We start from the raw sequence: 13194 nt of genomic DNA, 5'->3' as shown, positions 1-13194 counted from the left end.
CCCCTAGCGTGGACCGAAAGCACACACTTATTTCACCGAACATGATAAAGCCCTATAATAAACCAAGATTAAACAAGGACCCTACAATTTGAATTGAAAGTGGCGATGTGCATATCACGTTCCCTTCTTCTTCTCTTCCTCTCTGCTTGGTCTCTCACCCTTTCTTTATCTTCCGACTCCTACCTGGAAGCAACGTGAAGCTACCACGCAAAGTAACAATGTTTACTCTTATTCGTATTGCTCATGTCGCAACACAACATTGCTTTTCCTCGACACTGCTTACAGTAAACACTTTAGCCTGGGGTCTCGGGGTGGCCTCAATGTCCCTGTTCAGGTTACACGTTCTAAAGAATGAGTATAAGGTGGAGATACCAGTTTCAAAACCACTTTAATTCGGCAGTAATTAATATTGACACTGATATCCATCCAAGTAAAATAATCACCATGGCCGCCTATTCTGAGTGTGCGCGTGGAGTCAGTGGACAATAAATGCCTTAGTGTGAAATGCTTGTTCCTGTTTCCGTGTTTTATATGTTCATGCAGATGCTTCTGCTGCAACCAGGCAATGATCCAATAATGAAATTGTCCAATCTTTACTTTACAGTTTATTGTAAGAAATATGATGCTGTTCCCCACTGTTCTGCAAAGATCCACAGTATTTCGCGTGTTTAAAACATTCAACTAAATTACCTTCAATGACAGTGGAAAGTTTTCCCTGTCTATCTTTTTCTTTCTCTTTTTTTTTTTTAATGAGACAAGATTGAGCATGCAAATAAGCAACGCAAGAGCGAGGCCAGTTCTCATACTCCAGACCTACATCGGCCCTACCCTCGGCTCCACTCTTCCCTCCCTCCCTCCCGTCCCTTGCCAAACAGGATTTGTAGGATCCTCCGGAGTCATTTTCTCAGGAGACAGGAATGCCAGAACACAAGGCCCGATGCCTGCTGGGACACGCAGCCAGCATTCCCTGAATCCACCGGGGGGAAAGCCCAGGAAGAGTGGCTCATATTTCCATTTAACTTTTTACAGGTCTTCGTGTGAGTGTGTGTCTGTGTGAGCGCATGCACCACACCACACACACACCCCGGATGTGCGACAGACGCAGACTTACTCACCGCTGACATTAGCTCGTCTGGTGCGCTGCCCTATCCCTCTTTTCCACGCAGGTGTGGACAGGAGGGCCTGACCTTGACATTCTGATGGAGTGCACTCATTTTGATGGGTCTCATTATAAAACGTCTACTTTCTCAGGAGAAAGCGAACGGGGGGGCGGGGGGCGGAAGAATTATCTGTCAAAGAACGCCTGCGTCTGTTACTGTGGTGTTCATTTGTAACCTAATGCTATCAACCCTGTCGTCGGGATTGAATGACATTATAGAACCACAGTTGGGAGACAGTGAAAACCCAGAACAGTAAATATTGGCTTGAGTCGCCCTCAATATTTAAAGCTTTCTCGCCGCGCTCAGAAGGTTCTGTGTTCGGCACAAACCTCTTAAGCATTGTAATATACAGCAAATGGAATAGACATTGAAACCAGAACCAGGGACCCGGGTGCTTGGGAATATAAATACATTTTTTTTTTTTTTTGCAATATGACAGGCATGAAATGAGTGACACAAGGTAAAATAAATGTGAAGGATTGGATTGATTTCCAGCGATCCCCGGTCACCCTCTTTTACAAACAGAGAAAAGACGGCTAACAAAATGTAAAAAAAAAAAAAAACAACTTCCTAATTGATGCTACATGGTTCTTCCATTTAGACACACTGTTGAAAGGATCGTCCGCTTCAACAGAACTCAATGTCCGAGGACCTCTCCACCGCCATCTTGTCACGTTCATGCTGTCTCAAAGCAGAGTCGCGTAGAGAAAGTAAATTATAAAAAAAAGAAAAAAAAAGTCTGGATATCCTCCTCGGGTCTTTCCGTGTTAGTTGACCGACCAGCGACTGGAGGTCGGCGATGAAACACCAGAGGTCTCCTTGTGGCCTTGATTCGGGCTCTGGCTGTAGCCGGGGGAGTTGGTGACGCTGGGGCTGCTGGGCGGCGTGGAGGAGCAGGAGGAAGACTTGGATTTGATCTGGAGCCACTTGTCGCCCAGGGCCTTGGCGAAGTGGTCGTCCACGGACACGCTGATGGAGACCTGCTGGGAGTGAGCGCGCTGGTAATCCGCCCCCAGGCTACGCTGGAAATGCTCCTCCAGCACGTGCTCGTAGCTGCTCTTGGAAACCACTGGAACGGAAAGAATGGATATGTTCAAAATCAATCACACACACACACCTCGGCGGTGGGCTCACAGTGACGTGTCGGCGTTTGAGGCGGCGACAGGATGAAGACGGATGTGAGTTCAGAGTTCACGGGTGGGGAGACTGACCTGACGAGTGGCCGCTGTGGACCTCGGGTCTTCTTACAGAGGAGACGCAGGTGATCACAGAGGGACGCATCTAGAAAAGAACAAGTCCGATTGGGGATTAGCTGAATATAACAGAAACACTGCGTTTTCTTTCTTTTTTCCCTTTATTTGCTCACATTCTTTTTGTAACCGGTTGTGAACGCTGCCCAAACGCTGTTTGTTTGTCATTTTTCAAACAGAAAGCTCTGTTTGAAAAACATTAAAGAAGGGGTTTAAAAACCCATTAAACAGGTTGGGCTTGCTGATGGAAGTTTGATCGCTCCCGATGTGATGGCATAAACAGGTCAGGGAGCGATCCGTCTGTTTGGTCTTGTTGACGACATTCCTCCCTCCATTGCTCACATTTTCTTCCCGAATCCGGCCGGATTGCATAGCTCGGACAAGCACGGGCCTGCGAAGGCTCTTAGGAAGAGAATGCCTGAGCGTTTGGATTCGCTAACTTGCAGATACGGGAGACACACAGTTACTCTGTGTGCCTAAAGCTACACTGAGATTACAGGGACACACATACACACAAACAAACACACGCGCACGCATATGTACACACACACACACACACACACACACACACACACACACACACACACACACACACACACACACACACACACACACACACAGAGACTACCGGGCACTTCTCCCAACAGTCCAAATGTCCCTGGGCAGTGATACAATCCCCTTGTACTTTGAACATAAACATTGAATTCTTCAGGGAATTACCTGTCTTTGGCTGCTGGCCGTGCTCATGCTCTTCTCCTGCACGTTCTCAGATTCCTTCCTGGGTTTCTTGATGAGGGCCAGCGGTTCGTCCATGATTGGAGCATAGTACATCTGGCTGGGCAGGGGGCTGGTGGGGCTGGGTGTAGGTGTGGGACTCCAGGTGGAGGTGGGGCTGTGCGACACGGTGAAGGCGGGTGGTGCCGCCGCCGCCGCCGCCGCCGCCGGTGGTGGTGGTGCTGCTCTCTGGACGTTCCTGCTGTTGCTCCTGCTCAACGCCCTCTCTCGCCTGGAACACAGGGACTGGTTGTAAGATAACAGTGGACTTTTGACTTTCAACGCTTAAGTCGAGCGATCACAGAGGAGAGTGGTTTTTAACAGCGCTTTAACCAACCTTTCCTCCAAAGTCAGACCTCTGTCCAGGCTGCGCTTGCGTTTTATGGGGTACACGGCCGGGGCTCGGACCCGATCATTGCTCATGTGTCTGTATCTGTCTTCGCTCCTGAGGTTGGGCTGACCTGGGACAAGAGATTTCGGAGCATAATTAGTCATCAAGTCATTTGAGACGGACATTAGGCGAAGCGAACAAACTGCGATGGTATAAGGTCAATGAGAAATACTAATATTGGCTTTGGTACAACCCACACCGAGTGGTTGTTTTGATCCATGACACATACTGGGTTGACTAATAACCGTGTGAAAACGTTCCTGTCAACCTTAATCGTAAACTCCGTTAAGTTGAAGAACTTGAACTACCTGATTAGAGCATCTTACAACACGACACAGCTGATTCAATGCTAACGGTAAATGTTGTTTTTCTGCATAGTCTTGGCATTCAGCCGATTTGCACAGGCAAATAGGCGAGATCAACAGACTTGAATGACAAAAAAACTGCTGCTAAAGGTTCAACGAACCTGATCCCCCCCATCTGCATATTAAGTCTGTGTATTCCTGCAGGTGAAGACAGTGACACAAATTGGGCTTAAACGTTCTTTGTTGTATTGAGTTGGATGGCCAGCGAAGCATACTGCAACATCTGGAAATCCCTAAATTTCCTTGTAAAACACACAACATGAGAACATCTCAAGGCAACCTTAACCAATGTGTGTTTGTTGACTTTGTGGATTGTAACCGAAGCAACATTTACCATATTAATTAAGGCCTATTGATCTTGTTTCCTTAAAGTGAAAAGTACTAGTTCCGGTGGCCTTCACCCATGCTGAATACACGTTAGAAACAGCAAGGCCAGAGGCATACAGAGGCCAGATAAGACTATTTAACGGATGCTTCCAACGCGGTTGACTGTTTGATTGTATGTGGGGATTCTGAACACCACACTGGAGAATCCACCTTCATATGGCATTTCAACTGTATTCAAATTGAAGTAAAAATACACTTAAAACAACACAAAACCACCATGGTTATATCCCTTTTGTGTTGCGAGACAATTCACCCCGAATGTTTTCACACTTCAGCCTTATGAATACACACAGTGCTTCAGTCCAAGTGCTCCCAGAGCCGTTCCTGCAGATGCAGCTCCATTGTGGTGCGGGGCAGGCTCAACCACACCTACTGTATGCTGATTTTCTGATGCCTCAGGCATGGTTATTTCTTCCCCATTACCAAAGGGAACAAGTTGTTTGACCTCACGGCCTACTGTAATTACACCCAAATGTGTAACTGTAGCAAATTTTAAGAGATTTTAAGAGTAACACAGAGCTATATTCCGATTCGGGAGTGAATCATTATTAGGTAAATGATTTTCAATGAAAGTTTTTTTTCCCTTTCAGTAGAGCAAAAATACATTATAGTCAAAGATGAAGGTTCTTATATTATATTATATTATATTATATTATATTATATTATATTATATTATATTATATTATATTATATTATATTATATTCTGATGACGAAAGAAGCTGCTTAGGATTATATTGACACGACTGCACAATTATCATTTGATGCATGGTAAAAATAAGGCATTGTAATGGAAATGAAATGCATGTCAGGGACATATGTGAGTAATATATATATATATATATATACACGAAAGAATAAATATTATAATAATAATAATAATAATAATAATAATAATAATAATAATAATAATAATAATAATAATAACAACAACAACAACAACAACTTACCTTCTAGAATGTAGACCTTGAAGCCACTGCTCATACGAGTTATGTAGTGAAAGTTGGCCACAGCCATGGCTGCTGTGTCTTGGATAAAGGCGAGCACGGAGGGACACCTTGACTGCAGAGGTTTTTGGAACCCAACGAGCCTCAGCGGTGAGCAGAGCGCAGGGAGGATAATGAGACGCTGGCTCAGAGGTCGGCCAGGTAACGTATCAGGTGAGCTCAGGGGAGTGCTGCGGCTTCCCTGTGCTGCCTTCCCTCCGCTCACATTGGCTGCTGCGTTCAGGCCAATCAAGAGCCTTCCCTCGTCCAGTGTTGTTATTGTGCTGCAGGCACAAGTGTGGCCATGGCGATGCTCATATCTCATATGTGGAGAACCTGATCAATTCTCGACCCCATGGCCAAACATCACACATAACACCCTCAATTACAACTCCACTCGGCCAAAATCACAGGGCTTGCTGTGACGGACAGGACTCCCCCTTAGCTAGATAGGATCAGCTCCAGTCAAAACTCTTACTGACTATGAGTTCGAATCCCTTTTTTTCCTCCCGGGGCCACGGAAAATTTGAAGTCGACCATTTGTTCTCAACTTCATGGAGTCAGCGCCGGCCCCCCTTCCCTCCCTCCTAATCTAAAATCTCACCAAACTGCATTTTTGCGAGTGCTTAGCCCACCGGAGCTCCAGTCATTCCACTGACCTGCCTCTACACGCACACAGCTGTACTGTGAGCCAGCCTCACCAGTAATCCAAGAGCTTTTGTTAGCGGCCAGACAAAGACGGCTAAGTCCTGAAAAAGCTGCTTCCATGAGAACAATCTTGCCGGAGCACGCTGGGAAGGCCCGGACGCACACCCAGCGTCTCTGGAATCAATACAAACAAGCAGGTGTGACTAAAAGCAGATATCCACATCCAGTCTCTTGCGGATTGTGACGTGTTCAGACAATGACACAATCTGGTTAAACTCACATCCCTTATTGACTACATGTCATGCTATTCTGCCGTTTATTTCAGATTATTTTTTATTGGTAACCATTCTCCAAACTGTAACAGTGTGTGTGTGTGTGTGTGTGTGTGTGTGTGTGTGTGTGTGTGTGTGTGTGTGTGTGTGTGTGTGTGTGTGTGTGTGTGTGTGTGTGTGTGTGTGTGTGTGTGTGTATGTGTGTCTGTGTGTCTGTGTGTATGTTGGACATCAAGACAATAAAACTTCTATCCTGCACCAAATTACACTCAACACTGCCCTCCCTAGGATATAAACTGTAGTCTGGTACTTCATTGGAATTGCACGGCTGTCTTCATCATTATTGAGAGATTGATTCGGTTTAGTTGGTTGTTTCTGTTCCGGTGAAACGGTTTGGATTATTTTGTTATATTGGTTTGATCTGAATACTGAGGAAATTGAAGGGAGACGCTGAGGGTAAGATAGAGGGAATAGGTAAAATATTTTAGAAATAGAACTGCAAGCAGCAATAAAGCGCCCAAGCACTATTAGTAATTTGGCCCTAGATCAGGCATAACAAAATTAATTCTGATCGGACAAGCCGTTGAGGAGTATTTCACATTTATTTATGCACGCTCAACCTGCAGCAGGAGGCATTTTAAGGGTCAATTGATATGCAAATAGTTCAAGAGATCCGCTCATTTGAAAATCAAAACGTAGGCCTGATGGTGGCCCTATATAAAGACCACGGGGTCACCAAATGTGCTGCTGTGCGGAGGGAGGATATAGTCCTCTATTTTCTGTCCATCAGTTTACCCTCGACTTTGCTCTAAGAAAGTCTGGTTCTTATTCTCGAGTGTCTTGGGTTTTTGTTTTTCTTGGTCACTGAAAGTGGAGGGGACATTTTTTCATCCGAGTGTGCTGTTAGGGTTGTGAATCCATAGACAGTTTACAGACCGCAACCAGCCACGCTGCTTTATCTAACTCACCGCGGCTGCCATTCACTGTTTATGTACATGCTCCTGAAGCGAAGATGGACTCCGTCACCAACGATGGAAACAGCAGATAGAGGAGCACATAAATAATGCAAATACATTGACTGGTTCACCACCTAAAACCATGTGTAGATCTGTACTTATAGTAGTCAAACAACTGTACCAATAGCAGTCAAACCTGGACTAGATTATAATAAAAAGCCCATATGGCATTTCTCACATAGTGTCTGATTTGTGAAATTAATATTCTATTTGTGAAAACAGGAGCAATGTGGATTTTACTGTATTTTTACCACACTGGCCACAAAAAAACAGGTATATTTCAAAAACTATGTCTAGATCTGCATTTATAGCTGTCAAACCTGAACTAGATTATAATAAGAATATTGCATTTGTAACAAAGTTTCTGATTTTTGTGAAATTATTTTTCAATTTGTGAAAATGCAAAAAGGATGATTTCACTGCTTTTCCTCCATCCAAACCGCATTGGACCAGGTCTATATCGTAAAATCACTATACTTAGACAGGTCAAACCTGGAATACGTTATTCCAGAGAGGCTAAAGATTCATTAAGACACAGTTTCAGATTGGTGAAATCTTTATTCAACTGTGAAAAAACCCCAATATATATATATATATATATCTCAATGTTACAGTATAACCACAACATGACTTTGTTGGATGCTGGTTTGTTGGTTATTTTACAAGTCCCCATCTCTCCATTTCAATTATGATTGCCATGTAGATCTTGTCTTTCTCACTTTAAAGAAAAGTAGAAAAGTTCTTTTTATCTTTTGAAAAACAATCAAAACATTTTCATAGATTGGTCAATCTGTTCATTTACTCTTCAAATGTGTCTTTCAAAAATAAAATGATTGTTGTTCTCCCCCCTTTTTCTAATTGGCCATGGTCAAACCTCTCTCACTGCTTCTGCCAATGTTCATTTCCTCACTTTTGCTAAAGCCTTTACCGTGTGCCTGTGTCAGGAGTACCATAAGTCAGCCATTAATGTGGTTGTTCTTCATTAGATCTATATGTGAAGACATTTTTGTGAAAAACCTTCTGTCAATACTTCACTTCATCACAATTATCTACACTTGATTGAAACACCTTTGAATTTATGTTGTTTACCTGTCCACTTACATCTGCCATCATTACAGAACTGGCTCTTCTTCTCCTGCTATTCAGTTGTCCTCATTGTGTTCTACCTTTGCCAATTACCTGACAGTTTATACTATAGACCTGCACATTACCCACACAGTACCCACACAGTACCTGCACAGTACCTGCACAGTACCTGCACAGTACCCACACAGTACCTTCACAGTACCCACACAGTACCCACACAGTACCATCACAGTACCTGCACGGTACCCGCACCCACACTGTGTATGGTGTCTCCTAGTCACAGCGTTGCAGCCCTTTTCTTCTGCCTCAATCTGCCTGCCTGCAATTGTAATTTTGATGAGGCAAGCTTTTTGACCGCCTGCCTGAACCCTTAACCTGTATACCTTTTCGTGCCTGTCTTATGCCTGCTGACAAAGTAAACTCTATTTTTAATGCTCCTGCTATTTGAGTCTGTGAATCAGACAAAATCCAGAGCCTTCACAATGCACATACTTTATTACAGACACACAACTCTAAGTATGTATGTATATATGCCCCTGTGTCTGTGTGTGTGTGTGTGTATATATATATATATATATATATATATATATATATATACACACACACACACACACATACTGTATATAGGGGCAGGAGGGGTGCAAGTGATTCAGGTTTGACATGCTTGGAGGACTTGCACCCCCATGTCAATTGCCAACAGCAGACATTGAGCCCTGTGGTTTCCTGGGTTGCAGGGCGCTGGTGGGTTGGTGTGGGGGTGGGGTTAGCCGGAGGGCGACCGGGTGGGCCCCATGGGTGGGATCCTGGCAGCGCCGCTTGCCCCTGGTGCCGGGTGGTTTCTGGCATGCTGCGACCCGGCGGGGCTGTGGGGAGCGCCGCCAGGTGGCTTCCGGGGCCCCTTGGAGGCTTCTTGCTGGGTGTGGGTTGGGGTGCGGGAACTGGCCGTCGTTCTTTGCTCCTGCAGGATGGTTCCTCTGCGGCGGGTGCCCAGGTTGGTGACACACAGACAGCCCACATATCTGGCTGTCTGCAGGCATCGGGGGGGGGGGGGGGACATCTGACATCTGGCGCCTGACACCTGGCGCTCAGTGTGCACTCGGCTACGTGGATGGGTGCTCGGGGCTCGGCCGGGTGAGGCATCTGGCCTGTTGTGGTATGTCGGGCCTCGCCTTTGCACGGGTTGTTGATGCCCATGGGGTCCCATGGGGGCCCATGGGTGCCCCGCCTCCCCCGCCCGCTGGCTCCGTCCTTTGCCTGTATGTGTGGGTGGGTTGTATGTGTGCACTTCAGGGGTGCACGGTCTCCTCGTGCTCTCTGGAGCTGGTTTATGCTCCTCTGGGCCGTGCGTGGGTGTTGCTCTGCGGGCTCCCAGCCTCCCTGGGAGCTGGGGGGTCTTCTGTGGCTGCAGGGCAGGGTGCTCGGGGCTTTCCTTCGGTCGTGGGGTGTCTAAACCGCCGCAGGACTCAGTGGTGGCTTCGGGGATTTTTGGGGCCTTTTCGGGGCCGCTGCTTGGAGGCAAAAACCAACCTCATACACCAGAACTAAATGGACATGAACATGTTGGTGTTTTTGTCTCACCCGTGGTGATTCTCCCCTCTTGGAGTAGTAATTATTTGTTTAAAGGCCAAAACATGGTAAAATGGTTCTCCAAAGAGGGGGATTGGTGAAGCTGTGCTCTTGTCATCCCACAGGTCGTCAACAGGACAGAGTTATTGCAGCAGTTCTTGATGATTTAAGATATATATATATATATATATATATATATATATATATATATATGTGTATGTATGTTGCGTGTGTGTGTGTGGTTGGGTGTGTGTATATATATATATATATATATATACACACACACACACACACACACACACATTCAAATATGCAATATGGGCTTGTTATTATAAAGTAGTCCAGGGTTGCCTACAACGCAGTGTGGCATCGTGGTCTCCACCTGAAGCTGCTACAGATGATCCCTGACAAGCACATGGTGTGCTTCACCATGGAGCTTCTGGCGAACCGCGGCTTTTATCCTCAAGACCGGCGACAGTGCTGCCTGCGAATGTGGGGAACCTGAGCAAACAGCGGAACCACATTATCAATGGATGCGACGACCACAGTCTACCGCCTGAAGGTGGCCTCTTCGAACTGGACCTGGCGACGATGAAATGGCTACGCGATAGTCAACTGGACATATGATGTCACACGAAAGAAAGAAAGAAAGAAAGAAAGAAAGAAAGAAAGAAAGAAAGAAAGAAAGAAAGAAAGAAGCTATAGGTACAGTAGCTTTTGAAATATAGCTGGTTTTATGTGAACAGTGTAGAAAAATACAGCAAAATCCACATTGTTCCTGTTTTCACAAATAGAATATTACTTTCACAAATCAGAAGCTATGTTAGAAATGCAATAGCAATTGTTAGACTGCTATTAGTACAGTGGTTTGACTACTATAAGCACAGATCTACACATGGTTTAAGGTGGTCTCTGTGGAAAAAAAATCAGATGTTGTTGTTGTTGTTTTTTTTAAACATCTTTTTATTTCTACATTATGGGGAGAAACATACCTGGAAGTGATCAGGTCGAGCTGCGGTAACCATCGTGTTTGTTGATTCCAATTGAACATCGCTTTGAGAAAATGATAACAACAAATACTACATTAAAAAAACATTAAAAGCCGTAATTACCGTATTCGTCAGCGGGACCACGTTCATGGATGAATTTCCTATGGGGATCTTTATATCAAAGTTGAATTGATTAATGTTTAGAATGTTAATACAATAATGTTTTGGGCAAATTCAAATTTGTTTCCGGGACTATTTAAAAGACTTAATTAGACATTAGAACTGTATATTTTCACAGAAAACAACTTCGACGCTGTTGTGCGCATTATGTCCACCAGAGGGCGCTCGTCAATCGTCATCAGAATCCCGTTTTGCCTTGAGTTGTGTGGAATGTTGTGTTTGTTCTTATTGTTTGTGTAAATTATTTTGTTGTATTTTATTTGTCGTTCTTGTTTCAGCCAACATGGCAAAACAATCGATTGTCAATGTTTTTGTGAATATTTAGATAACTAATTTACAATGAAATTAATTTAAAATGTTAAATGAAATGTACCATATTCTGTCATTTAATGTTGTCTAAATGTACACGACACAGTACAAAATACTGTAATCTTTTATCAACAGCACAAAGATGTATTCACATTTTCTGCCGTCAATGATTTCGTAGCATCTTAAGAATTGAAGGAGCATATTCATGCAATCAAATATTTATCATTCCAGTGCACAGAAACCCAATAGCATTAATACAATCACATTGTTAAGAAAAATGTTGAGAAGGATTCCAAGTTTTCAAATACACCAGAGTCTGGCTCCTTCTCCATCCGTCTCACTTAAGCTCTCCCCCACCCACGGCTGCCAGGAGCCTCATCAGAGTGAGGAGTGGCCGTCTGGCCCCGGAGCTTCTTCTCCGGGAGAGTGCCAGGGTCCTTGAATCCTGAGAGCCCGCTGTGGGTCCTTGGGTTACATCACCGTCTGGACGGTAGAACCAGCTCGGAGCAGGAATCCTCCTCACCTCCGCCCTGACCAGGTATACAGCTCCATGCAGGCCGTAAAACCTCGTAGGTTTTTGCACAACCCTTTTCCATCTCAAATCGGATTTAATATCACACTAACACACGTTAGGCTTACTTACTTCCACGAACTAGGCATCTTTATTGCAGCCACTGGCCTCGCCAATTTGATAGCTCCAGATATTTTCAATTATCTGTCAATTTTTACCATATGAAACAACCAATCCGAGAAGTCAAACACACTTTACTATTGATGGAATTGTAGGTCACAGACAATATGGAAGGAGAAAAGGTCATTCAAGGTTATTCAATTTCACTGCTATGAAGGCTACCAATATGGCAAGGTAAAAAAAAAAAAAGATAGAATACATTCAATTGGTAACCTATTTTCATAGGGAGGGTGATAAATCTCAAGACAACAAAATGACCAACATTGATGATTATTTAAGTATTGCACTCGGTTATTACATTTGTCTTAATATAAATATAAACTAAACATATTGGGTTGCTTCAAGTACAATTTCCGTCATAAATGAAACAAATGTTAAACAAAAAGCGAGCTGTGATATAAGTGATCCAAACATTTTGGCCTTTGTGTGCTTGCAGACCTCATCATCTTAAGTGAGGAAAATACACATTGATATAATTTATGAATTGTTGTCTTTGCCATTTTGCCATTTACACACAGAACATTCACAGGCTGGACAGACACATATGGTGAAGTGAACAACACTGGAACATCATCTGGCTCCAAAGGCACCTGTCAAGGTGTGGGATATATTAGGCTGCAAGTGAACAGTCAGTTCTTGAAGTTGATGTGTTGGAAGGAGGAAAAACGGTCAAGCGTAAGGATCTGAACGGGCTAAATTGTGATGGCTGGACGACTGGGTCAGAGCGGCTCCAAAATGGCAGGTCTTGTGGGGTGTTCCTGGTATGCAGTAGTTAGTACCTAACAAAGGTGATCCATGGAAGGACAACCGGTGAACCGGCAACACGGTCATGGGCGCCAATTGGGCTCATTGATGTGTGTGGTGAGCCGGGGCTAGTCCGTCTGGTCCGATCCCACAGAAGAGCTACTGCAGCACAAATTGCTGAAAAGGTTAATGCTGCTATGATAGAAAGGTGTCGGAACACACAGCCGGAGCACACAGTTCAAGAGCGATCGCGATGAATAACGTCACAAGCTGTCCCGATTTTCAAAATGTACTATTTCACATTGTCATTTCCCACCCCCCTCAAGACTAAATATAGAAAACCGTGTCGCCTTCATTTGAACTTAACCTATAATCCTGTCTT

General features: G+C 44.4%; 1 protein-coding gene across 1 annotated transcript; it reads right to left on the bottom strand.

Moving 5' to 3' along the window:
• Positions 1-871: 871 nt before the first annotated feature.
• vgll4l (vestigial like 4 like) lies at positions 872-5398 on the bottom strand. Its single transcript, XM_080004104.1, has 5 exons — positions 5276-5398; positions 3522-3645; positions 3131-3416; positions 2372-2441; positions 872-2229 (listed from the first exon to the last, which is right to left on the bottom strand). Exons 1-5 carry the CDS (start codon positions 5340-5342, stop codon positions 1928-1930), a joined length of 849 nt encoding a protein of 282 aa, XP_079860230.1. The 5' UTR covers positions 5343-5398; the 3' UTR covers positions 872-1927.
• Between the last annotated feature and the right edge of the window lie 7796 nt (positions 5399-13194).

Source organism: Zeus faber, assembly GCF_960531495.2.
Source record: "Zeus faber genome assembly, chromosome: 7".
In the NCBI taxonomy this organism is placed as follows: Eukaryota; Metazoa; Chordata; class Actinopteri; order Zeiformes; family Zeidae; genus Zeus; species Zeus faber.
This window is presented reverse-complemented; position numbering and strand designations above follow the sequence as displayed.

What these genes read in the sequence shown, in the direction of transcription:
- vgll4l (XM_080004104.1), bottom strand. Translation starts at nt 5,342, where the DNA reads ATGGCTGTGGCCAACTTTCACTACATAACTCGTATGAGCAGTGGCTTC. An exon ending in CAAGGTCTACATTCTAGAAG is followed by an intron (nt 3,646 to 5,275) that starts GTAAGTTGTTGT and finishes CTCTTGTCCCAG; the next exon opens with GTCAGCCCAACCTCAGGAGC. An exon ending in CGGCCAGCAGCCAAAGACAG is followed by an intron (nt 2,442 to 3,130) that starts GTAATTCCCTGA and finishes GTTCTTTTCTAG; the next exon opens with ATGCGTCCCTCTGTGATCAC.